Source organism: Gymnogyps californianus, chromosome 1 (genome assembly GCF_018139145.2).
Source record: "Gymnogyps californianus isolate 813 chromosome 1, ASM1813914v2, whole genome shotgun sequence".
In the NCBI taxonomy this organism is placed as follows: domain Eukaryota; kingdom Metazoa; phylum Chordata; class Aves; order Accipitriformes; family Cathartidae; genus Gymnogyps; species Gymnogyps californianus.
The window spans coordinates 150643684-150671504 of NC_059471.1; the positions used below are offsets into that span (position 1 = coordinate 150643684).

The 27821-nt window shown below is 36.8% G+C and overlaps 1 protein-coding gene across 3 annotated transcripts in view; it reads right to left on the minus strand.

Moving 5' to 3' along the window:
* ERC1 (ELKS/RAB6-interacting/CAST family member 1) overlaps positions 1-27821 on the minus strand; it is a 293596-nt gene that overhangs the window by 183114 nt on the left and 82661 nt on the right. For all 3 annotated transcript variants that reach the window (XM_050909774.1, XM_050909763.1, XM_050909781.1), the window contains 4 exons: positions 24331-24498; positions 5496-5633; positions 4028-4168; positions 2767-2907 (listed from right to left, as the gene is read on the minus strand). In XM_050909774.1, the coding sequence (XP_050765731.1) occupies positions 2767-2907; positions 4028-4168; positions 5496-5633; positions 24331-24498 (588 nt within the window). The remainder of the gene's footprint in view (positions 1-2766; positions 2908-4027; positions 4169-5495; positions 5634-24330; positions 24499-27821) is intronic.

A 27821-nucleotide genomic window follows, 5' to 3' on the forward strand; every position in this document is an offset into this window, starting at 1 on the left:
ATGGTTAACAATGCAGATGTGTAAAACTGAGTTTTTAGAAGCTTTAAATTGGAGCTGGATTATCTATCATAATTGTTTCAAGGATGACAAGGAACTAATCCACCTTGAAAATGTCAAACAGCCTGAATAAATATCTGTAATGCATTTAAAGAGAAAGCCTTTTAAAAATACATTTTTCTGCTTTTCTGTGGGCGACAAAAAAACATTGGCAAATTAAAAACAGCTGAAAAAAAGGTTATTAAAGAAATATCTAAACTTACTTATAAGTATAAAACATATTCAAGTGGTTGTGAACTATATCTTCTTGATGACTAAAAGTAACCGTGACTTGGTTCTAGAAAGCAAGGAGGATCAGTGGTAGAAGTGGGCTCTTTCATACAGCTTGAGGAAAGCAACCGCATGGTTAATTACATGAAAGCATACCTGGGTCCTAGAGCTTCGATTCTTTTATAAAAAGCCATTGTGGACTGACTTCTTATCACCAAAAAAATTTTCCACTGAATTTGAACTTTCCCTTGAATAAGAATGCAGTAGCCCAACATGACACAGTATTTAAAAAAGAAACAAGGTATTGATGATTTTGTTTCAGTAGGACTAAGAGAGTACTTTAGGGTCTGCTGCACAGGAAACAATTGTCCAAATGCCCTAGTAGGCAGTAACGCCTGAGGCAGAGGAGCAGATATCCAGAGTATTATGGAAGGGCTTTATACTGCACATAGGTAATGGTAGGCTATCAATTTTCTTCGCTTGTAGAACTGAAACCATCCTGACTGAATGATTTAGGTAGCTTCTTCGGATGAGAAGATGCAAATCTATTTGTGTTTAAAATACAATGAATTTATATTCATTATTTTTCTCAGAACCACATTAAGAATACAGTTATTTGTCCCATAGCTGTCCTGTACAATTAATAGTGCTCTTTACATTTGAGCTATTTTCCCATTTTAACCCTCAGGAAAAGGATCACAGGAGAATAATTCACCCTCTTAATTATTTCCTGAAAAAAAAAAAAGAGATTAGATTATAAAAATATATGGTCTTATGAACTGGCTCAGTGTCCTTATGTAATGTTCCTGGATACCACCTATTAAGCACAATCCTTTCTAAAATGGAATGAACAGAGGCAGGCCTAAAGGAATTATAATGGAGAGCTGTCATCAGAGTGCAAATTAACTGCATGCTCGTCTTTTAGCTAGCAGTGCTTCACCAGATTTTGGTCAACCTCCACACCCGCTTACACTACTGATATACTCACTGCTTATAGTGAGGAAAGCAATCTCAGGGGAAGTAGTGAAAAGCAGTACATTTACAAATGCTGACTATACAGACACATTCCCTAATTAATTGAATTTCCACAACTGGTTTTTCATAACCTATTTGTTATGTGCTCTCCCAGTTAGTACTTTTTTTTTTTTTTCCTTAAAGTAATTGTAACAATGTTCTCCACCGCAGCTGTCTACCTACAAACTATCATCCAACTGTTATAACAACCTCTGGCAAATCTTAGTTACAATATATTCCTTAACTCATTATCAGTAACAGACTGACAAACGGTGAAACTGCAATTCATGACAGAGAATTCAAACGAAAAGGGTCCTTCAGGACTTCTGAAATACTCACCCACTGTATGGTACACTGAAAATGGCCTGTGAGACCAATTAAATGTGCACAACTATCTTTTCTTGCTATTGTGCTTTGTTGATGCTGAATAACAGAACGGTTTATCTTGTGTAAAAGAATTAAAAAGAAGGGCAAACATGGGTCTAGTTATGTGTATATGGAGTTTCACTTACACAGAGTTCTCAGGTGCATTAACACCCACACAACAGAAATCCTAAACAGGTCTTAACTGATGAGTCAAAATTTGATCTCACATTAATTTGAGGAACTAGGACACAGTTCCAAACTACAACGTGGGCGCTCCTTTTCCTGGGTAGATGTAAAGAAACAGCTAGAACTCCATAATCGAAGACTTAAACTTCTTTAAAAAATCGTGTTGCCTTTTGTTTCGTTCTAATTTTATAAATAGAACTGTTATCACTATTTTGGTTAGTGTGTTTTGTGCTTCTTCATCACTTGCTCTTTTAAAATCAAAAGTTAAAATCAAATCAATGTTCCTGTAAACAGTGCAGTATTTATGCTACTCACAGCTAAAATAAAGAAGGCTTGTAACGCAAACATAACCCAAAGATTCTGTTCAAATGAATTAGCTTCCTTGTAATACAGTATTATTCTTCTGAACAGCAAACTCTTACCAATGTATCAGCTGTGACTGGCAATGAGATTAAAACAAAAAGGTCACACACTTCACTGGTGATACATTCTCTTCATTTGTCTTTATGCATTCCTATGGTCCAGGCCAATCATGCATCTGAATTTATCACATTAACACCTACAAGCATTGATAATTGATACGTGAAATGTTTAGCTGTTAATTTTTTAGCTGTTACACCAGTTTAATGGCACAATTACTGCTATGAACTATACTGAGCAGACTAAGTCTTTAATTCCTAGTACCTGTTAAAAAAAAAGTCAACAGCACTGTTATTGCATGTAAATGAAGTCCAAAATTAGCACCAGTGTCTGAAAGTTACTTTCTGATGGGCTTAGCTTGTAATATGGCTTGCATGGACACAACTTCACAGTTCTTGCTGAAAAGCAATTCACAGAATTCAAACTTAAGACCCAAAGTTTTCTGTGTAGACATGGCCAATTTGTCTAACACTGAATGTTTACACCACATATATAAATATGAAGTAAGACTACCTTCTTCAATTGAGTTTCCATCTTCAAACATTCTTCCTTTTTCTGTTCCAATGCAATTTCCAGTGTCTTGAGTCTTGAATCTTTCTTCAGTCCTGATGAAGCTAAGGATGAAGCATGTTCCTTCAGATCCAGTAAGGATGACTAAAATAAAAGATGTAAAATAACTATCAAGCAAATACTCTTTACGTACAATAGCTAGTTTCTTTTTTGTCTTTATTTTCTTCCTATCCCTTCACACTATGTTCAGGATCCAACTTAGAACAATGTATTTTGTCAGGATGTTCATATCACTGACTTAAGACAGCTTGATTTAATTCAGGTTTTCAGGATCAAAATAAAACCTTGTCTAAATTATTTTAAAAATCGTTTTTAAATATGGAAGAATCTGTAAATGGAACTTGTGCTTCAGTGACTGTCATGTTTAAGAAAAATCGGTTTTAAATAAAATCGTATTTAAAAATCATACGTGGTTAGCAGATTTGGCCACTGTATCTAAAACTGAGAGCATTCAAAGCTTTTCTGTATGCAGCTACTATGGGGTGAAACTGATTCATGCTACCTATCTCCAAAAGACGTCTCAATTTCTTGTTTTCCGAACCATTTTTGTGTTGTTTTTTTCCTGTCAAATGTTGACTTCCATGTAGACAAAAATCTTACCACTTCCTGGGTGCATATTTTTTGTATTGTTTTACTTTGATTGAGTTTTGAAAAAAGATTGTAAGTAGACTTGAACGTTACAATTCCAAGACAGGAACAGAGAACGTGTATATTTCTCTAATAGAATAGGTCAATTCGTCTAGCCAACTGGCTCATTACCAACAACCAACTTGATTATCAAAAAGGGACTCTTCAGAGTCAAAAGAACTAGCTGTATTGTTTGCATAAAGGAATAACCATTATCTGCATACTTTTGGCACCCACAGTTTTGATCAACCTCTGTCCTTTCCTCCCTATATTTAGACAAGAACAAGCTTGTTCTCTGCCTTCAGTTGTCTACAAGCATAGCTCCAGTAAATGCTATCATTGACCATCAGTCATTCACTACTCATACGATTAACTGCTGCAAATAAGGGGACTGCACGCTATCCATGAAAAGGTGGTTCTGAAATACTTATGCTTTGAAAAATTCTCAAACAATATATTTTACTAAACAAACTTGTTGAAGGCCCATTACTATAAAGGAACAGTTTTCTTCATCTCGAATATAACACATACATATACAACAAACAATTCTAACAACAGATTTATTCTGCTGGTCAACCTCTTTCTCTGTGAGATCTCCTTGTAAAATGCTGACTTTCTCTTTGAGGTCCTTAATGTCTTTTTTGTAGTTGTCGATCTCTTCCTGTTTTTCTCGTTCATCTCTGTCACGTTGCTCCTTTAGGCGCTCAATGGTCCTTTCCTGACAAAAGAAAGCACTCTATGAAGAAAATCCCTCTTAGTCGGCTCAACTTCTGAGACTTGTTATCACAACACTTCTTACACACTGTAGACAACGAGGAGGAGGAGTGTAGGATATTGCCATTTTCTTTTCTTTACAGTTGTAAAACAGATCCTCAAGGAGGAGGAAACTTGAGAAATCTATGGATTCATTGCTAAGAAATACCAGGTTTTCTGTATCTCTGAAAGTTCACAGTACTGTTACAATGCAACACAATTTATCTGGTTCTGATAATCAAAATTGACCTAGACCAGGTCATATTGCTTCCTTACTTATTTAAATCTTATTTGTCCGAAATGTACAGTTACGTCTGTGGTCCTTCAGAGAGGAAGGGGTGTAGTGCATATGTGACACCAGGATCAATATACGGTAAGAAAAGGCAACAAAACAACTTTTTAGTACACCAGATATTAAATAGAGCTTTGGTTATCTTGGAAGCTGAAGGTATGCAAGTGAATTCCCCAACCTCAGGCAAAGCTTTACCACAGCTTTACATTTATAGAATCCGACAGACTAAAGGTGCGGTGACCCTGGTTGTCTGGGAATCAAGAAAAAATATACAGTAATTTCAAAAAGTTGCCCCACCAAAACAGAATAGACAAGGCTGTTCCCTCAGTCAGCTATCTCCCAAGAACTGGGCAAGCATAAAAAACATGTTAGTTATCAGGATAACTATTCATTTTGATTCAATATTGGGAACTAAAACTCCATTTTACACAGCAAAACTTTTAAGATAGATTTATTATTAAAGTATCTGAGCAAAGAAGATAAAATATTAGCCAGACTTTAAAAAAAAAAAAAAAGAAAGAAATCAAAAAAAGGGGCAAAAAGCAGAAGAATCCACAGCTGAAATGTAAGGCACCCCACAATCATACCAAAGATGCGCCACGTAAAGAGACGACAACGCGAGAACACCAATTTCTTTCACACAAAATGACGGTCAGTAGCTAACGACTAGAGCAATAGCTTGCGGCTCAGCTCTCCCCTCAGGCCCTCCTTCCTCATGGAACAGAAGCCGTACCCTGGGCCGGTTCTATGGGAGAGCCCCCCGGCTGCCGCTCCGCGTATCCTGCAGTGCCCTCTAGTGAGGGACGCGCCTCGGCAGCAACCCCGCTCTCCTGATGCCTCCTCAGCTGTCACAGACAAAGGATGTCACTGTGGCACTGCATCAGAGATGTCTTGTACACAGAGTCCAGGAAACACACGGAAAAGCCGAATTTAGAGAGGTTATTAGTAGAAGGACCTTTCGAAGGAAGGGGCTTAGGCTTTTTTTTTTTTTTAAACTCACTTTTTCTGCAAGTGCTTCTTCCAGTGTGGTCAAGGCAGTGTCAGTATTTGTGGTGTCAGCCTGCAAGGATTTCACTCGATCCTTTAAGCTGCTCATTTGCTTCTCCTTGTCTCTTAACTGTTCTTGAAGATTTTCAATCTTAAAGAGGAGGAGTAAATTTTAAGACAACAGCAAACAAAACCATCCAAAATCACTTAGGAGTATATTAAACTTTTTAAAATATTCTTAAAGCAAAGGAAGTAGGCAAGGGCCTAGTTCCTATAATCCTACACCAAAACATCAAGCAATGCAACCAAACCATCAAATATTAACAAGGAATCAGTAACCTCTCCAACAATCAGGAAAGAATTCAGAGCAAGAAAGTGTAAATAATATTTACAAGAACAACATGAAGAAAGGGTATTATTCCTAATTTCTGAGGATGTTGGGCACTGTTTGACTGAAGGATGATTAACGTATTAACAATATGAAAGGAAAAAAGCTGAGAAAATCATTACTGCATATGTAAAATAAAAAAGGCACTTGATAATTAAGAAGTTGTGAAGAAGTATTATTTTAAGTATTTCCTTTGGTACTGTTATATTCTTTACTGTATTAGCACGTTGCTTTTTCATCTTACATGGTGGTTTGCTATATGATGGACTAACACAAAGCACCATTCCCTGGGTAGAAAATATATATCAGCCTTGTTTTCTGTGGGTGTAGAATTCAATCAATTTATGGGTTCTGAATATATCTTTTGACAGACTGAGAAGACCTAATGCTAAACTCATTTTATGGATACATACACATCACAAGAAACAGACACATTAACATTATGATAACCTGTCAAAAATAAATTTATCAGCAAAGGATTAAACTGGGTACAGATTTCTCAGTTGCTTCCTTTTTGTTGTTGTTGCTGACAAGTTCTTCTTGCATCAGCAAACGTACATCATAAACTGGTGAATAACATGTGGCATGTAAGGCACCTATCTCCAAAACACTTGTAGCAAGATACTCTTTCAAAGACATTTGTAAGAAATAATGTAACCAGACAACCCCAAAGGCTATCTAGTCCAGTATTTAGTAAACTAAATGAAAGCATTAACTAGCCTTTTTGCTTCACCTGTCGAACAGCAGTTAGCAGCTCCTCGGTTAGTGGACCTACAGCAACTATCCCCAGGTTTTACTCTTCAACCCTGGAAAAACTGAGCTGCTGTGATTACAGAACAAATGGCTATTTAGACACATCAGCTACTACTTTGCTATCTCTATTAAAATTACATCTGGAACATAGTTTCAGAAAATGGTCTAGATCCATAATGATAAATGTAACAGATTTTGCAGGAGGCTGAACATCTAGTCACAAATAATGGTGGATGTGTTACAAGTGTAAGCTAAGAGGAAGAACAACCTAATTCAGGGAAACCCTTGCTAATGTTCCTCTGTAACCCATGGCCACAGAAGGAGTCTTCTGGTATAAGATTCTTCATAACAGGTTTTTTTATTTCTCTTATGCAAGCACATGTAAACTTATGATCCAGCTTTGTACACAATCTATATATTACTGAGAGCAAAAGAACTATGTAAGGTTTTTTGTTGTTGTTGAAGGAATGGACTGAAATTGGTTTTGGTTTATCTTTGTCATTAGTTTCTACTAGAAAAAAGTATTAGGCCTCCAAGTTATGCCTAAAATTTAAATGTGGGCACAACACAAATGACACTACAAAACAAATTTTAAAGAGCACCAAAAAACCATAACCGGTGGCATATCATGTGAGTCAGAAATAACTGTAAGAATCAAAAATTCCTTCTTTATACACTCATATCTATTATTTAATGCCTTATTAGCATATGCTTGTAGCCCATGGAGCTTCAGAAAGAACCCTACTAGTTCTGACTGAAAAGTTCTCCTGGCGCCCACACATACAGCTACGGAGGTAACATCCCCAGGAGTAGCCTACGTGGCTGCTTTTGACCTTATGAGCTTTCAGTGTCATCAGCTGTCTAGACAGGCTGGCTGTTTAGACAGCCAACCATGAAAATATACTACAAAGGAGGCTGGGCTATTCTTAGACTCGTGTTTACTTCTGGAGGCCAAACACTCTTGCAAAGGCTCCAACTGGCTGAAGAGGGGATAGTGTAGAGTGACTTTCTGCTGTGAGCAAACCACACACAAGAGACAGCTAAATAATTCAGCTTCAGCATACATTAAGATGCTTGCCAAGGCAGCACAAGTATTTGCACAAGCACTGCATGCATTTTCATGTTTCAATAACACTGTTTACTGTGACCAGAGTAAGACGACAGCTGTACAACAGTACTATATATGACTGCTGCATCTTCCCATTGCAACTGCACCCCTCTGTATTTAAAAAAAAAAAAAAAAAAAAAAATAATGTAATGTGTAGAAAGTGTGAACCTGTCTGTTCTTTCAGTCTACATACATGTTTTTCAGTCTGGAGTAATGAATGGTGGTTTTTTGTTATCATGCAGGGAACAGCAGGTACACTGAAGTGTTCTGAGTCACACTAATATCTAGGCACTACCTAAAAAACCCACTCTACCTACAACTGTGCCTTTTGCAGGGTCAGATAACCAATAGTCCCCAAACAAGGACATGACCCTTAAACTACAGAAAACTGGAACTGGCACAATGTGTTAAAATTGAAACATTTGTATAATAATAGATGCAAAATTTCCTTATGAAATCACAATCAACAATAAAATAATTGCCTTTATTCCATTTTTCTCCCAAACCTGTACTACTATAACAAATAATAACTATAGGTTCTCCAAAATGACATAATCTGAAGAAGAAAGCAAAGAATAGTCTACACTTTGCCCACATAGTTAATTAATGAAGAATTTTGTTCTTATGTCCTTGCAAGTAGTTTGAGAATCCTTTTAAAAAAGAACACGTCATATTTGTTTTACCATCCTTTTTTCCTACCCAACAAAAAAAAACCGCAACGTAATTCTGAACAAATTCTCAAATAACCGATAAAAATAAAACAGATAACCAAAATAGGGTCTTTCTTTTCTCCCCAACAAAAGACAAAACAAAATGCAATGGAATCTCCAAGCCCTCTGGAAAGCATAAAGTGACAAGGATTGAACCAGCACCGTTTAGTCTTGAAATATTCAGAAGATGACAAATCTCCTCTGAAATGTTCTACAAACCTAAGGACTAGATATATATTACTGTACCACCTTTCTAAAAAGGAAAAATAAAAAATATGTATTATTATTAGATTATTAACAATCTTTATTCTTGCCATATATACTTATTTTGCAGGGTAAAGACAGCAATCTATGGATAAGTTAGCAACACTAAGCTTACTGTAAAGGTACACATACATACACTGGAATCATCTGCTCTGCATACCAATTTCCTCATCAATAATGATTTACTGAAATCTTTTTTTCCAACATTACCAGTTGTCAAGGAATATCATGTTTCAACCTGGGTGATTTATTCCTAGTTGTGTGGAACTAATTATTTTGCCTTCCAGCCCTGAAGCACAGGAGCAGAGGCAAGAGAAGCTTCCTCTGGCATTCTGTTCCAAAGGCAAGGAAGCATTCTACTTTTTGCACATACCAATCTCACTGAAAACCCCAAGCAAATGCATATTAAAAACAGCCCAAGGATTTAAACGAGATGCATCTAGTTTAATACCCATCAAGGCCACTAGATTCCCAAATTCCTCTAGTTATAGGTTACTAGTAGATACTTCGTATCATGCTTCAACCAAGAAATCGTTCTGTAGTACCATCATCAACCCTAGGGTATGTGAAAATTGAACACTTGGAAAACACTTTCTATTGTACCAGTGACTTCCAAATTAGAATAAATTAAGTGGGTTTGTGAAAAGTGAAACAATCCTCTTAGAAATATGAAGATCCAATAATGTTTGGAAATATTTTTAAAATGCAAAATGTCTATTTTAAATTAAAAATCTTTTTCAACTTGAGAAAGTTCATTGCATATTCCACTGTTTGTATGTATCTCCACTATGTAGTAACCAGCTATATTACTTAACTGCAGACAAATCTTTCACTGTACTTTTTTCTATAAACAGGTGAAAACGCCTTTGCTTATACTCTGGCACTTGACTTCCACAGTGCAGCTCGGCAAAGAGATTGTTTTGATCAGTAACGTGACATCTTCATCATGATATACACTGAATATACAGAAGACAATCAGTTTAACACTTGATAATATCCCTTGATTGTATTACAGGAGCAGATGTACAAAAGAGTATCTCAGGGTACTGTTAAGCCTCCCACTTTTTCAATCCTAGCTTTCATCCGGTGGAAGCAGTACTGTAAAAAGGATCTAAATAATCAGGTGGGTTGAGAGGTTTTCTGTTCTATTCCTGTGGCATAGCCATCCAAATAAACAAAAACTTCACATAAGCTGTGAGCTTTCCAAACAGTTCTTCCTCGGTTTTGTAAAGGCACTATTGGTCACGTCAGCTCCAGGGTCAATGACTACAAGGAGATGATGGATTCTCACCGATCACAGGCAGAGGTGATTCTGTCCATGTCAGGAATATTAACACGAGGACAAAAAAAGCTATTGTGGAAGAGAGAGTGGGCAAGTAAGCAGGTATGTGATGATAGAACATCTACAATTCTGTCTAGTTGGAGACATGCCACTCCCTTCAAAGTAAGAATACTAATATCATGATAAAAATTTGATAGCCTACAGTCATACTTGATTTTGCTAGAATCCCACAGTATTTGAGAAGCTGAGAAAGGTGGGCTTGCATCAAAATCAGGATCAGAACGGTTACAATAGACATGATGACATTGTTGTATCTGACATAATAAAAAAATTGTTGCTTCAGAAGAAGTGGTAAGATGTTTACTCTAGAAAATTGAGATGGATCTGAATTCAAGAAACTTTGTTCCTAAAACGTATTAATGAGAGGTCACCTTAAGTCCTGAGAGACTGTTCAAGAAAGCTATACTACTGGATTTGCAAATGTTACCGTGTTTCTGAAAGTCATTTTTTTGGAGACCATAATGAAAGCCTATAAGCAGATATTACTGGTCAGTTTTATAAGATTAAGCTCCAGTTTTATAAATGTCACACTGAAAACCTCATCATTGTAACTGTCTTTCTATCGCAGATGTTGCAAAAGTACCACTACAACAGTCCTGCATGAATTGCAAAAAATCTATGTTTAGTTTAGCATTAACCAGTTCCTCGGGCGCGGGAAGTATAGCTCACCACTGCATGGATGGAAGCAAGATTTGTCTTTTGTATGTGTGTTGCCTCCATTTGAACCTCCAATATAAGGTGTTGCTTTTAAAGTCCCCAGTGAAATACAGTCTGTCACATGAGTGAATATCATTCATATTACTGTATTGAATCAATTAGACTGAAAGTAATGTTCTTGCTATTAATTTTAAAGGTTAAATTCCCAAGACTAGCCAGAATGTGCTGAAGCTGAATGAATGCTGAAGCTTCAGGCATACCATGTCTGTTGCAAGGGTGAGATTTTTTAAGTTGTTTTGGAGTTCAGGATGATCAAGCAATTTCCCTTTTTTCAGTAACATTTTGGCAAACACAAGTCAGAGTTCCTTCCAAAGTTCAGCTGCATTCAGTACGCTCTTTTTACGTTATGATCCAACCAATTGATATAAATATGGTTAAATTGTTGTCAAGTTATATTCAGAGATTCTTGTTCTTGAATCATCATACTAAAAATCACCTTCAAGTAGTTGGCATATCAGTTAATTTTGTAAAGTTTGTTAAGCATAAAATAAATTAAAGACACTATGAAATGCAAGACACCAGTGGTGGTCTCTCTCTCTCTCCTTAAAGAACTTTAAATTCTGGAGTTCCAGTTAACACTTCAGTGTAGAGATGGTGAACTGTTCAGTTAAGTAGTAAACATTTGTTCAGTTTACATTAATTTTGCTACCCAGTGAAGACAGGATTAATTTTTACTTTGCCTCCCAAGAAAGTTTTCTTCTTTTTACTGCTGCTCTACTTCAATGCTTATCTGGAACATTACTGTCTTTGCAACATCACATTGGAATATCATTGTGCACTTTGGAAACGCCCTGACATTGCTGAACTTAACATTGTGGGATTCTGTAACACCTTGAACTGGTATGGAGAATCTTATACCAGGAGATTCCTTCAGTGGCCATGGGCTACAGAGGAACATACAGTTGGCTTAAGAAAGAGAACCAGGCTAGAGGGGGTGGGGAGAGCATGGAGAAGGACAGGAAAAAAAGAGAATTTGAGATGGGGAAACTCCAGTATAGTGGTACATCTTATGCAGTCATCTACTGCTACTCAGGTCCAGTTAAAAATCAGAACAGCTCCCATGAAGTTGCTTGCTTTTTCAGAAGATAAAATCTTTTTGTCATTTTTACTGCAAAAAGTCCTTTGAAATTAGCATGAAGTTCTACAGTGTTTCATTTTACAAATAAAGCTATTGCTGTTGCTATGCAGCTTAGAAAGCACAAAGAATTTATTGTTGTGATTTCTACTTAAAATAAAACTTTAATTGTCAAATAAATGTATGGACCACAAACAGGCACATTGCTACTGCTTCAAAAGGAAGAAACTTGCACACAGAGAAAATAAAGCTTAAAAAAAAAAATCTAGGAACTGCAGGACACCTAATGCAATTAATGCTTTATTCTTGACCTAACTTTGCACACATACTTATGCAATAAGGTTGACTTGAGAAAAGAATGGTATGCAGGAAGAAGTGCTGCTACAGCAAAAATTGACTTAACTTGTATAGACAGTTAATTATTTTGTACCTTTGGTGAAGGAGCAACAAACAATTGACACTGATCCAAAAGACTATTCTCTTTCCAGTGCTTTTTCATACAAAGGTGCTTTGCAAGTAGATTTATATCAGCCAGAAAAATAGTTCATCTATGTTTACATAAATAATCTCTAAGGACATTTATTTCCATCCCTTTGTTTCCTTTTGTCCTCCTTTCTTTTGCATACCTAATCATCCTCTGGTAGCACCAGCTTGCTGACAGATCACTGCAACGTAGAACTAACAAGAACAGTCACCATAAACTGAATTGTAATTATAGTATCTTCCGAATAGTACAGAATTTTTTCTGTACTGTCGTACTCCCTATAGCAAACAGTATTTAAACCAGATGTTTCAAATCATATTATCAGAATATTACTATTATGTTTGCAATCCTTCTGTCCTGCTAGTAAATAGCTTGAATTTCCTTCAAACCTTCTAACACAATCCTATTGCTAAAGTTTGCTGTTTCTGAAAACTGATACTGACAGGCATTTTCCTTACAAGCTTCTAAGGAGACTCCAGCATAATTCAAGTCAGGGGAAAAAAAAAGGAAAAAAAAAAAAAAAAAAAAAAAAGAAATTAGGACCCCAAGACTGAAGATTGATTTTTGAGTTGGTAAATGACCTGAAATTCACATTTTCAGGGGAGCCAATGTATATGTTCTTAAGCATTGTCTCAGTTCCAAAGCATTTGCCTAGAAAAAATTACGCATTAGGAATGACTCACATCCTTAGACAGCTGTAAAACAGTTAAATTTAGTTAAGAAATCACGTCATTCTGAGGAGGTTCAATAATATCAATAGCCTAACCTAGTCAAAAGCTGAGTCTTTGAATTGTAAAATCCTATCATGGACACTGGCCAATACAGGAGAGGGTTTTGAAGTGAGGGGTGCAGGGGGGAGGCACTCTCCAACCTGCTGATACTGGTTATGTCTCAAAGCATACAGGTTTTAATATGAACGGACAATATGTAAAATGCAATTAAATAACAAAAGTATAAAAGCTGGTAATAAGAGATTTGTTTTGGCAGTATGTGAGCCAGTTTGTTAAGTACATATGGTTAATTACATAATCCACAAAAAAAATCTCTATCGCTAGTTTATCTTAAAGCTTCACTGGGTGACCCCTTGTTTTTGCTGGTATTCCTCAGGTAAGAGAACGCATTCATTATCCACCACCAACAAGATTTCAACCTGGGTTGTTCGTTAAGACAATTTGTTGATTCCAACTGGAGTGCAATACTTTCACCCAAGTAATTCAAAACAGAACACTGCTATCATAAATAGCAAAACAAATTCATTTAGACTCTGCTTCTTCTTTTCAATGAAACACTAAGTTTATATATTACTCATTTATTTCATGTATGTTAAAATGTCACTTACACTGAGAACCATAACTGAAATCATCTGGTAATTTATTTCACAATCTAATTATGGATAACATCCATTTTGTTGAAATCCTGGCCTAATCATGCAGAATAACATCATGCTAATTCTCCTTTCAGCTTGTGTCCTGACATTATGAAGCAACCTCTGTGACTACGCTTTCCAAAGTTTTACTCCTAAGACCTACCAAATACAAATGGATTAAAAAACCCAACTAGTTTGGGGACATTTTCTCACTCCTGTTCCAAGTCCCAGAAAAGACTTTGTCAATAAATGTGCCCAGATTTGATTTAGGAAAGTTCATTACAGAAAAAATACAAATACTATAATTTGGAGTATTTTCATATTGATGGTTCCCAATAGTCAAAATAAGGAAAACCAAAACTATTTCATTGTGGAAGGCTGATAAAACAAGGGAAAAAATTGGAACCAGTAAATGTTAACTTAGATCTGATATTCTGTTTTGTAAGAAGCAGAATAAAACTAAGTTGTGACATTGCTTTTAGAATAGCTCAAGCTTCACAAGTTTATATAACATTTAAAAAGTGTCAAGTGAAAAACTTACTATACTATGAACTAAACTTCTTTACTTGGATAAACCAAGTACAGTGTTTCATTGATTATTACTGTGAAACAAACACTCTTCATTCTATGGCAACTTGATCTCATATACTGAGGAATACTGATGCTATTTTCCTGACCTGCTTTAGATTTTTATTTTCGTTCTACACAGAGTAAGGATACTATAACTACTGACACATTCCTGCTTAGATACGCCCACAGTACAGTGCTACATATCACACTCCCATTACAGAAAAAAGGGGGACGAGAAAAGACACGAAGAAAGGAAAGGCTTAACTCATCACAGCACTGAGATACCCAAGAATGGAAATCAGGGAGCAGAAAAGACCAAACATCGAGGCAGACCAATGGATAGGATGGGAACATGGGATTTAATGTTGCCTGTAAAGGAAATCCTCACAGCAAACTAGACTCCATTCACATTCTCATTTTGGATCATTCAAGCAGAAGGCTGTACAACTTGAACAAAGATTTTAAATGAGATTTGGATTCAGACACTGAATTACTTTGTCCAAATCACTGATTTATTAAAGCGATCAAAGAAATACTGTAAGGTAAATCTGCCCTAAACCAGAGAGGAGAGCTCTGGAAAGGAGCGATGCTTCTAATCCCAGTGTAAAACATGCCCAGTCAACTGTGATTGTCCTGTTTCATTCTCCTAGAAAGGATATGGACTGATGAATAGGAAGGGATTAGAAAATCATACTGTAAATACTAAACACAAGCGTGAGAGAGCAAGTGCAAGAGAGCAAGTGCAAGCATTCTTCAGTATTTAGCTATCACTGCTCTTACGGAGTTACTTCAGAACACACAGTGATAGGTGATAAAATATCAAACTCTCAAATAAAATTCTTTCATGGCCCCTGCTAAAAAAAATTCTATGAATTTAAGAACCCAATATATTAAATTAGTACCATCATTTGGTTATATTCTTTCCCATTTTATACCACACACTGATTTAAGCAACTCAACACTCCAATCTCTACTGGAAATGAAGGCTGGAAGGGACAGAGAGTGGTCCTTTTCATCCAGTAGTTCTGTGTTTAAAACCATCCGCCCCCATCTTTGCTGGAAGGTACGTAAGCCCTTCAACATGCAGAGGAGCATCCTAATTACCAAATGCATGCTATTCTGGGACAAGGTGATCTTAGTTTCTCCTGGTGACACTACTCCATACTGACCAGTTTTCTTATCCTTTGGATAAGTGAAATCACAGGCTTGAAAGCTATTCATATACTTGTGCCTTATGACAGTCCTAATGACTGTATAAATATTGTGCAGAGACTCAGCTTAGAAGACTGTCTAGCCTAGTGGATTCAAAATTCACTCTTGAATCCAGGAAATCATTGATTTAAACTGAAAAATTACTCCTTCCTTGTTCTAGCGAAGATCCCTAAGTTGGCTAACACAATCACTAATGTCTGTTCCAGACACAGCTCAGACAATCCCCCTAGGGGCAGAAAACGCCTAGACGCCTGGTGACCAAAGCGTTGGAAATTGTGAAGTCTTGCAACCCAGAGAGCAATGAAAAGCCACGTGAGGAAGACTGATGTAAGCAACCTCAAAAATGGCATACGCCCTTCCTTTTCCTGCCTCTTCAATCATAGGGAACTTTGTATTTGTCTAGTACGACAGTGACTACACCAACAAAGCTTATTAGCTTTATCTTGCCAGAAAAACTACATGTATAATTTATAATGAAGCCAAGAGGCCCCACAGTTGGCTGTTTTCCCAGATCCCTTCAAGAAACCAGAATTTGTCAGTCCCACTACCTATGAGTAATGTTCTGTCTTGCCAATCAGGAGGTTATCTCAAGGCACAAGAAGGACATAATATTAAAATGACTGCTCCTCTTTGAGGGATACTAAAAAAAAAAAAAAAAAAAAAAAAAAGATTCCTTCCGTATATGACAGATTTGCTGAATTGTGGTTTCAGTTTTCTGGAACGCTGGAGCGCAGATCATACCAGAAACTCCAATGGAGTTTTCTTGTAACTTCACTATTGCTATCAATCTTATGTGACACTGTTACAGCAATGTGTATCAGTTTAAAACCCTACATTAGCCAGCTACAATAGCTGAACTACAGAACTAACACTGTTAACCTCACAGTCCTGTTTTCCTCCTTCGTTTGAACCTACTTATCTAAAAGGAGGAGTGGCTATTCATTTCTTCAGGGGAAAAAAAAAAAATCAAGTACTTCAGTTACTAAAGCAACAGGCAAGATTCTTTAATAACATCAATATAAATTGAATGTTCCTTACATTATTAGATCTCAAAATAAGAAATTGGCTTGCTATCTTTTGCACACATCAGAACAACATTTGATTTTTTAAAAGAATATTACCATACATCTGGGAATACAGGTACATGCGCTATATATGATCCAGATGTTTTTATTTTTACTGTGGTATCACAAAATGCTCCAAGCAAAAGAGGGGGCTATATAAAAATAAAGCAGCACACTGTCAGTTTACAAATTCTAATTTATAATATAGGCAGGCATAAAAATTTATTTTTAATCCAGTAGGTTCCTCTAACATAGCTGCTGCATTGGTAGCCACAACTGTGCACGAAAAGTTACTGTAATAGCATAAAATGTTTTGTGTAAAATCAATTTTTCAAGTTTAACTTATGCCTCCTCCACTAGTATAGATGTCCCACATAATTTACTAAACAATCTTCAAGTGCATTAGGCACCTTAGGCACCTATGAGTAAATTCATTCATAGATTTCACTGCTCTGAAGTTCAATAAAAGTGATTCTTATGCAACCCTATTCAAAAGCTGTCTGGACATGGTCCTAGGCAACTGACTCTGGGTAGCCCTGCTTGAGCAGGGGGGTTGGACAAGATGACCTCCAGAGGTCTCTTCCAACCTCAACCATTCCCTGATTCTGTGAAGACAATTTGCCATAAAACTATAAATGCACTGAAGAAAGATCCTTAGGAATAGAAAGTCTCATGCTTCCTCTATTGATGTTCAATGCAAAAAAGTCTTACAGTGTTCTTCAGCAGTAGAAGTCTGTGCTTAGGACAACTGTAGTAAGTCTCTGACTTCTGGTTTAATGACATAAAGCAATTCAAACTCTTCACTATAGTGCCAAGAATGCCCAGGAGGCAATTTATTGTTTTCAATAAGTAAGTACGAAGTATCCAACAGACAAAAGGGAATTTCACCAATTAATACAAGTGATCATGTACTGTTTAGTATAACCTAAACAAGATAGCTGTTACTATAGGCTATGAACTCACTGGTGACGGCCATAACAGCACCAAAAAACTTAGAGCCATGAAATGCGTGTGCCTTTGGAAACCAAAAGCCCTTACAATGAGAATGCTGGAGTGCACTTCAAGCTACAAGGCATCTGCCATGACTGATTTGGATTAGGCAACAAGATCAAAAGTATATTCCTTGGGTCAGTCCCTGGAGAACACACTGTCACCTCTACCAGCACCCATAAACTATGGACTCTCTGCTGTTGAAAAATACTGTCTGAAGCTAAGCTTGTGGACCATTTAGGACCCATATTGCAAATCAGAAAAATGTATGTTATTATATGGCTCAGAAAGAATCAAAAAAGAACAAATCTCATGGGCTAAAGCCTCTCCTGAGAGGGAAGGGATCTTGCTGACACTGAACCTGAAGTTGCTGTAATAAACTCTAAGATCTGTATGGTAATCAGTCACCTTTAAAACTAAACTAGCGAAGAGCTGAAAAGCGGTATGAAGAAACTGAGGTGTTCCCCTGCCCTAATAATGTCTTATTAGCCAGACATTCATAGAAGAAAAAAAAAAAAAAAAAAGACACACTATGCCATCTGAGTTGGACTGCAATTGCTCTAAAAAGTCTCAACGGATTCTCAGAGAAGTTGAATGTCAAAACAGAAGGGTAAAGATCCTATTTTCAAAGTGGTCATGGCTCACTGTAAAGTGAAAATAAATTTTGTGTTGTGTCCTCATTTCCCACGTGGAAATTAAACAACTAATCTCCTTCCTGAATGGCAGAAATGAAAAAATCTCACAGGATAATTATGCTGAATTTGAACTCACATAATGAAACCTCTCCAGTCTTCTTTGGCACTTCCATTGCTACCACAAGATTTTATCTAGTGGTATTTTGATAGAGATGAAGGATTAAAAGCTTGTTTAATTTTTCTTATTATTACTCTAACTGAAGATAATACCTCTATCTAAAAATCCCATCCCACATGGTAAAGCAATTCCGAGAGGATATTCCTGAAAAGAGAAGGGACTCTAGCATATTGGAGACACAGGGTAACAAATTAGACAGAACAGCTTCTGGAAATTTCTAAGAGCCACAAATTTCAACTTTGTTGTTATGTTCAGTGGTAGTTAGCAAGCCTATTACAGAAAGGCTTGAATGAAAGAAAAAGCAGCAGCAGAAAGGTCTAATATCCCTTCAGGGACATGGAGGGACAAGTCCCCCATGACCCATCAGGACACTTCTTTGAGGTCACATCTGTCAGTTTTAATAAAGAAGCAGGCACAAGCCTGTGGGGACGTTAGGTCTTTCTGTGGTGTTTGAAATCTCTGAACTGGGTTTGGAACCAGTTCAGTGGCATGCCTTGAGACCTGGAGTACAAGGAGCAGAAGTATGGCTTTTTCTGACAGAGACACATATTTACAGAAATACTCTTGTATTTGCACTGCTTGTTAAGCCACAGAGTTCCTGAAGAAAAGTAGCTATTTCACCAGTCCTAGCTGAGCAGAAAGCCCAGCATATCTTCCTTCTACCTCCCTGCAGAAGCTGGGCTGATGAGCAGACTAATATCATCCTAGATCACTGTACGGTGCTCCTCCTTAAATGTTCATGATTCGAGCACATAAAAAGCAGAGAGTAAGCTTGTCCACAAGTATAGTAGAGATGCAAAAAATTACCCAGTCTTAAATCAGAGGGCATATGCTCACCCACTTTGTAAATGTACACACAGACCATCTTTGCTGGGACAGTCTTACTTTGTTCTTTTCTGTATAGTTTGCACAACCAGAGACCCAGACACACGCTGCAGGTTTGAACAGGCCATTGCCTACAGCGTTAATACTACAGGATTTTTAAGCACTAAATGTCATCGTAGAGAGTCTCAAAGGAATATCTAAAAGTCCAGCCTGCATTTTATTAATTCTTAGAAAACCATATATTCATTCATCTAGTAGGCAAGTTCAAGGTCACACCAGGGAAGATGAAACTACCATAAACTGAATTAAATGTTTGAAAATGCAGTTCCTTCTCTGTGCTCTCTTGTCTCTTCAGGGTTGGAGCAGAAGAGCTGCCTGAGGAGGTAAATCTACTTCACAGATGAGGGAATGGAAAGAAAACAATCTTTAAGTACAAACACTGAGTTTTAAAGTTCGGAATACTAAACAAACACTGCTGTTGTAGTAACTATGATCACTACTGATTTTAAACAGCTGAGTTATAGATCCCATTTATAGCCCCTCTCTCCTGCCACACAGTATTTCTTATCATTAAGAGTAAGATATTTATTTTGCTTTCTAAGCTTTGTGAAAAGCAGAGGGCATTTATTTCCTCTGGAGACAGGCAATGCTTCTTACCCAAAAGAGCAGGAAAATTGCATTTGGAGTCGTCCTGTATACTAGCTAAACAAGTCAGCACAGCCACACACACACACACACACACAAAAAAAAAAAAAAAAAAAAATCTGTGTTTTTCCTTTACTTTATCACAGGTCAATTATCACATGCGCATGGGGAGCTGCCAAAAAACACTGCTATGTTCAGACACTAAAACTTGCATTTTATTTGCCTGCAGATGCATTGCACAATGAAGGGAGTGTTAACCCCTCCTCCCCAAGACAAAACATGAACTCTCCCCAAAGCAAGGAGTGATTGATTCACTGCCTTTTTTTTTTTTTTTTTCTTTCAGAGTAACTGTTACTTATCTTTTGTCCCAAATGCTATTTCTCTCAAATGCTTTGATTGTAAAGTATCGATTCCACCCCCCCCTCCCGTATTCCTTTTCATCCTGGTCTACCAGAACAGATAGACAGATGTGGGAAAGAGAATAAGAAAGCACAATTTAATGTTTTTCAGATTCAGATTTCAAATTTGCCCAGCATGGTCCCTATTTTATTTTCTGACATTCTCCCCTTGCCTGGAGTTCTAACAACTTAAAATGAGATTTTATGCAAGATTTATTTTCAATGAAACGAGAAAAAAAAAAAATCCTGAAACTCTATAAAACTAAGTTTTTGCATCAAATTTTCAGACATAAAGCTAAAACTCATTTCTGTAGTCTCAAAATTTCTAGCATTTGGCCTATTTCTATTGTCTCAAAGGTGCTACCAAGCAGCATCACCGTAGGAGCTTAGAACTGGAAAGATTCCAGAATTTAAAATGTGAAGCATGTGGTTTCCTCAGCAACCTGGAAAATGTATTTTGGTGCCTACTGGGTATCAGTAGCGATGCCAATTGTCATGTTAATTTTTCAGATCTTTGTTGCTCATAATCTTCTTCTGTGTCTTCTATTTAATCTCTAATCGGCCAGTAAGCTTTCATTACTTTCTTCATCTGGATTTTAGAATGACCGCAAAGTATACTTTCCAGTTCACCACCTTTCATCAATACAACAATGATATTAATAGCTCATAAAACAAACTATGCAGTGGCCTGCATCAATGAATCCAAACAGAGACCCAACAGGGTGCATTTTAAAATCATTTTTGTTTCAACAACAGAAATTGCAGAAATTTAGTACAGCACAGTTTTGGGCACCACACCAAACAATTTCTTATCAGTGTCATCAGAATAGGTGATTACACATCTGAAACAGTCACAGAAAATAAAAAAAAATTATGAACAGAAGTCCAAATGCCCAGCATAGCCATATATCATTTGGCTATGGCTACATTACTAGTAGAGGTGATCTCTCTAAACTTCAAAAGAAAGTAAACAACTTTTCCTAAATGTGTAAGTTATGCAAGTTAATGATTTTTCAATAAATTCTTTTCTTTTCAACGTCTTTATGATTTTAGCTTTTGTTACAAATTTTCTTTTTACCTAGCATTAAAAAAAATATTAGTGTTCAAAATTAAGTTCATTAGAGTAGCCATTTAAAAAATATCCTCAAATCTGAGTATATGCTGAGGGAAGATTACTTGGTAAAAACTGATTGAATAGTATCTAATAATCCAATTCTTATTTTGGTTAAATTCCTTCAACATGCCAGCACCTGTACCCCGTACCTCCTCATAACTGCAAGCAGCAGTTATAGGATGCTGCTGCTGCTTCCAAATATCCATAGAAAAATATTTCTTACCACCACACAAGAGGAAAAGCTTTTTTCGTACCACATGTCTTTCATAGTCTTTCACTGTATTCAATTAAAATGCCTAAGTACCACTTAAATCACGTTGATAAACGTAAAACAAGCATTTAAAATCAGATAACTAAGCCAGTAAAAAAATACTACTATCTATGACCTTTGAAGATACTTTAAACTGTACCATCCAGATCTTCAATTAGAACACACAGATTAAAACCTGATCTGTCTGAACATAGCAGTTTATAATTGGAGGAATAAAAAGACTATTGTGCATGGAGGCAAAAGTTTAAAGGCTGCACTTTTTTTTTAATGATAATAAAATTCTGAACCGTCCTGGACGGTCTGAAAGACAGCACTTGGATAAAGCAGAAGACTTTCATAAGAAAGTGCACTCTAGAAATGCAAAAAAGAGAAAGTAAAATCACAGTTTACAAGCTTTAAGAGAAAAACATTTACATGAGAGGAGCTACAGGTTTCTAAAGTTCCAGGCAGAGGGCAGAAATAGCTATCTGTGCAGTCAAAAAAGGACAGGCATATATATCACAAAAATGAGACTTCATAATTTTCTCTAGGACCTGAAACAGATTTTATGCAGATTCTCATGACTTCCACAGTATACAGACAAAATCAGACCTGTCCTTCCTTAGGTGTTTTCTCAAGCTCTGCTTTTCTGTAGAAAAATGCTAAAGAGAACAAGAAAATGCAAAGCCCAATCTATAGAAAATCCCAAACCTAGTCTTAGATTCCAGGTCTGGAGAACCAATTAAAAAATTCAGTTAAAGACATCAATCCTAAAACTTTAAAGGACTGAATTTGTGCTCATTTACCCTAGGCTATACAAAAAAATAACAAGAAATTCCATATTGCATCACAAAACTTAGATAAAAGTATTGTCAGCTGGATTCTCCATAAAAATATTCTAAGTTCGCTAGTTATAGAAACTGAAAAAATAACCTTTGGATTTAAAAACCTCACAATTTAACTGTTCATGTTAAAGGAAATGGTTCCAACAACTTCAAGGCTGAAGCAAATTCAAATCTCTGCATGTGATTCTAGTTAGCAGCAGGAAATAGATATTTTTCTACAGATAGGTTATATGGTTTTTTTGTTTAAGAAGCTCAGAGACAGGTTTACAAAACAACTGAAATTGCAGTTTATTATGGTAGTGTTATGCTCTGTTGAGCTATCTAGGAGAACAAGACCTCAAAACCTTTACATCTAAAAGCCTCGGCCCTTACTTTCCAATCTGAAGAGACCAGGTACTTTTACTTGAAAGCAGCAGCAAACGAACCTCAAAAAATAGGCTAGCCACATGAAGAGACAAGATGAAACTGTCTTAATAGGGATTACAATGTTCTCAAGAAAACAAGTATAAAAAAAATGAGTAAAAAGAGAACCTTTAGCACTGCCTATAAATGAACCAATGAAAGGTCATTATGAAGAGTTAAGCAGAGCAAATAAGAAAACATGTGAAAAAACAGTGTAAGAGTAAAAGGAAGTAAAACAACCTTACTGACATTTAACATTTACACAAATGTCAGATTCCCCACTTCTTGGTTAAACATTCAGCTAGGATCTCAATCAATGTTTGGAGTGTGCATGACCAATTTTGAAAACAAAAAGAAAGCACAGCACAAAAATTCGAAATCTGTAAGTGTTTCTAAAAAGATGAACAGTCAAAAAATGAGGCCATGAAGACTGGGAATTAGGACTCTGTTTTAGAATTATTAATGACTTATTTATGGCTAAACTCCATGCCTGAACTTCCATTCCTGCATGACGTTTAATGTAACAGAACTGAACATGACCTAAACCCTCGTGATTCATAGCTATATACTAGGAGAAAAGGCATTGGCCAGGCGTCAGAAATTAATCAATATTGTGAACTATTAAAATCACAAGAATTCCATCAAATTGCTTAAAGGTCTAGAAATGCCCCCCCCATTCACAGCCTAATACATTGAATACAAGCTCCAAGAGCAGCTTCTCTAAAGATACAGAGGAAAAAATATTCTGTAAATTAAAATTTATTGTGATACATGCATTTCTTTTTATCATGCGTAGCAGCAATGTGGGATATATTGTGTGCAATTTGCAAACGATCATCCATAATGACATTCATTGCCCTAGGACTCAATGCCCTTTGGGAAACCTAATTTCTCTGACAGGGTTTACTTTTTCTTATCCAGACCTCCCCCATTTCACTGATAAGGTCTACATTTTCTTATCCAGAGAAATATGCAGGATAGTCTGGACCCTGATAATCCTATTCTAGCAGTTCCCAAGAAATATTAGGTATGATAAAACTTTCATTTCTAATGAAAGTTATACAAAGTTCTTCCTGAACTTTTCTCAGTAAGTTACAGAGGAATCATCCTAATTGCTTCTACTGATACAACCCCTCATTCATTTAGTCACATACTGAAGTCATAGTCACCCAGTGACCTATGCTTCAAATCAGTGCAGCTTTGTTAAGGTGCTGGGTGTGAAAGGATTGATTTTTCAGATGATGTGCCCTCCTACAAATACTTCAGTCATTGTTAATAGTGAAATGGAAGCAGAAGCAGCACATGCAACCACTGAAAGGCAACACCTCTGCTCTGAATTCTATTTTTCTCTTCAAAACTTCAAACTGAAATTCATCATCCACCGTCTTCCCATTACATGAATGGACTCAATCATTAATCTCTAAAATGTAAATTCTAGTTCAGACTTTTTGACAGACTTAGAAATCGAGATGCATCAGAGATGTGTATCTGACTTAGACCTCTACAATCTTACCTTCTTCTGAAGAACATTAACTTTGCGTTCCTTCACCTCTAACATGTCCTTGAGGTCATGGATCTCTCCTGCTTGAGTCCCCTTCTCCTCTGCCATCTCCTGAATCTGCTTTGTCTTCTTATTTAGCATAGTCTCCTTCTCTTCTAGACGTAATCGTAACGCATCCACCTAGATTCAGACATGCAGAAACAGGGTTTGTTTACCACTGAAGGAGAGAAATTTTAGAAAAGTTAAACTACACTTCCACAAGGGAGTGAGTGCTGTCAAACTACAAATAGATTCAGAAAACTAACATCCCTTACTTTAAGACTTCAACATACATAAGCTTGTGATAAAACAGTTATCACAAGTAGTAGGAGACTAAACAGTAAAAATAATCAAATGTTTTATTCCCAAATTATATAAGACTAATGTTCCTTCTTGGAAAATCTCAAATCATACTTCTGACATAACTCAGTCTTCTAAGATAGAAGTCTGGAATTTTTTTTCCTCAAAGTAGATGCCAACACAATCTGTTGTTGAGAAGTTCTCTCATATGTAGGGAAACTGACTCCTTTATTTGAAACATTACTAATGTTCAGAGATTTAAACATTGACTCTTAGTACCAAACAGTCACTTTATATTCTAGGTTTTAATCAGAGTATTTGCTGAGCCTGGAGGTAAAGAAAGCAGAGGTCTTTGCAGCCACTGCAGATCAAAACATGGAAAGAGGGTTACCTTAGGATGGCTAAGAATATTTTGGCTTAAATAGTAACATAATAGTTTAAATGTAACATGCGTTTTCAGCAGGATGCAGTTTTACATTAAAGATAAAATGGAACAAATGACACAGTACAGGATACTGTGGGTGCAATTCGGACACACAAACGTACTTAGAGCTCCCATGGCCTCAATAAATTTAGAAGCGCACTCTGGAAATTTTATGGTATCCTCAAACTTCAAAATTGCATGTTGAGAAGCTTTTGCTTTTCCTTCTGCATTTCTCTTACACAAATGAAACACAGAGCTCACAAGACAAAAGAAATGGGAGAAGGAATCAGAGCTATCCGAATATAAATTTGATGAGAAGAATAAGGTCACCACAGAGCACAGACTAATCTCAAAGACCATTGTGGAATAAGAAATCCAACACCACCAACCTGCTCAAGATACCAAAAGAAACCCACTGACCCCTATCCACTCAGCATTCAGACAGAGCTCAAATCTGCCAGCTTGGCTGCTAATCTTATTTGACAGTATCAGATTTGGTTCTTGTTAGCTGAATCCATTACAGGACATCAGTCACACAGAGTAAACAGGGTGATCAATGAATTTCTTGGTCCTTCTGCACAGCATAGGCTAGTAGAGACAAGAAGTGAAAAGATGACTTGGACAACTCCAGCTAGGGAAAGAATTTAGGTAGTCACTATGCTTACAGTATTTTGAGCAACACTTAGTTTTAATGTGTTATTCTAATTCCACTTTATTTCAATTTGCTAATGGAAAAGTTGCCTCTAAGGCTCTACATTTACAGCATATTATGGCCACAAAATCCTTTGCTGTTTTGTCTGATTCTTTTTACACAGAGCAATAAGCACTTGCCAGTGGGGAAAAGAACTGCCCTGCTCTCCCCATCAGCATTGCAATCCCGCTGCCACCTCTACGTCTGGAGCCTTCTCACTTACACATACGTTATTAAAATCACATTCCTGACCTCTCACCCAGCAAGTGGGGCATGCAGTATATTCTGCAGTGATATTAGAGTACCAGGTACTACCCAAATATGACTTATAGGATTGCCAGTGTTTGTAATGAAAAGTTTAGCAGGTGGATCAGGCTTTGTCTTCTTTTTAAAAACAGGCAGTTTTATAGATTGATTAGGTATGTTCTTCTCTGGATATCTCTAATATTAAAGCTAACAGTCACTTTTATTAATTCTTGAAGGGAAACTGAAAATCTCCCTCACAAGAAAATCCACATACTCTCAACAGTTGTGTTGCAAAATATTTGAGACAGTCCAGATGCCTACAGCACAGTATTAAGTGAAAAGAGAACATCTGCAAACAGAAATTTATCCACAGAATGCTTTCCATTTTCTGATTGATCATTCTCTTTGAACTCTGTATTAGCTTACGGTTTGGGGTAAATTGCATTCCTGGTTTTATTTGTGTGAGGTCCCTGCCTAGGAAACCACAGAAAACACTTTCAAGAGTATTTTCAAAGGCTGGCAGGACACACAATCATCACCTTAGCACTATTCCTGGCAGAACACTGCACTTGTTTATTCATGTCAGCTCAGTTTATGTATGGCATCCTCCCACAGTGACAAGAATTGAGGTCTGTGGGAGTCAGGTGATGCCAACTTCAACAAAGTCAGCTTAAGATTTTCTCTGCACATGGAAACGACTAGGCAAACAGCTACTGAGGTGCTGACGCCCCTTCTCCTGACTTCTGCGTCTTGGATGATGTTATCTTAACCCTGGGTTAACCTAACTGCTTTCACAGTAATAGACTGCCATGTTTTTAATTATGCATGGCAAGTAAAATCTTACCGTACAGCTCAGGCAACTGCTAGTCCTTCATATAACAATGGGCTTGCAAACTTGACCTGTACGTACCATCCAATTTCCCACGAAGCTTTAGCAAAATAACCACATTTGTTGCCACCTTCAACACAACAGCCTTCCTAGCTACAGGTACACAACAGGTACCTCTCTTCAGCTGGGTACCATACCTAAGACTTAAATTTCTTCACTGCAAGCATGATGAATGAAAAACTGTGTTCGGAACCATTGATCTGTCTTCACAGAATTTTCCAGTAGCAGTAAATAATACTCTATGACTCTGTTCCTAATATGTATAGCCATATACTAAGCATGTAGAATTCCAAATTTTTAAGAAAAACTAGTACATTAGTAGCTCCAATGACTATCAGAATAAACACAATAAATGACATAATATTTAATTTAAATTTATTCTTAAGCCTTTTTTAAAATCTTGAATTCTGTAATTACCATCTTAGCTTTCAGAACATTCCCAACTTATAGCTTAAGGAAATCACTAAAATTTTCAAAAATCCACAGTGAGTTTCAGAACTGACTCAGGAGGTTGAGTCAACAGGACTTAGGTTGCACACATGTTGTTTTTTCTCATTTTTACCATCATCTCCACTGTACAGTAGCAATCAGGGTATTATGACACTGGTGATTCCCACTCAGGTTTAGGAAGATGTCAGTGATGCCTAGAAAAACTAGTGCTCTAGTCTTTTCCTGAGACTGAGTGATTCTTCCCGTCTACCTGCCACCTGTTCAAACCATGGGTAAACTACAGATTTAGATCAGTGAACCAAGCCATACTCCATCAGTTCTACCAGAAGGTACAATCTCCCCTATGTCATATCCAAGCCTCGATTTCCCTGTAATGGCAAAATTCAGAATTTTTATTCTCTGTTGGTATGACTACATTAATGGCAGCAAAAGGAACAGACAGAATATCAATCCTGAAATATGTG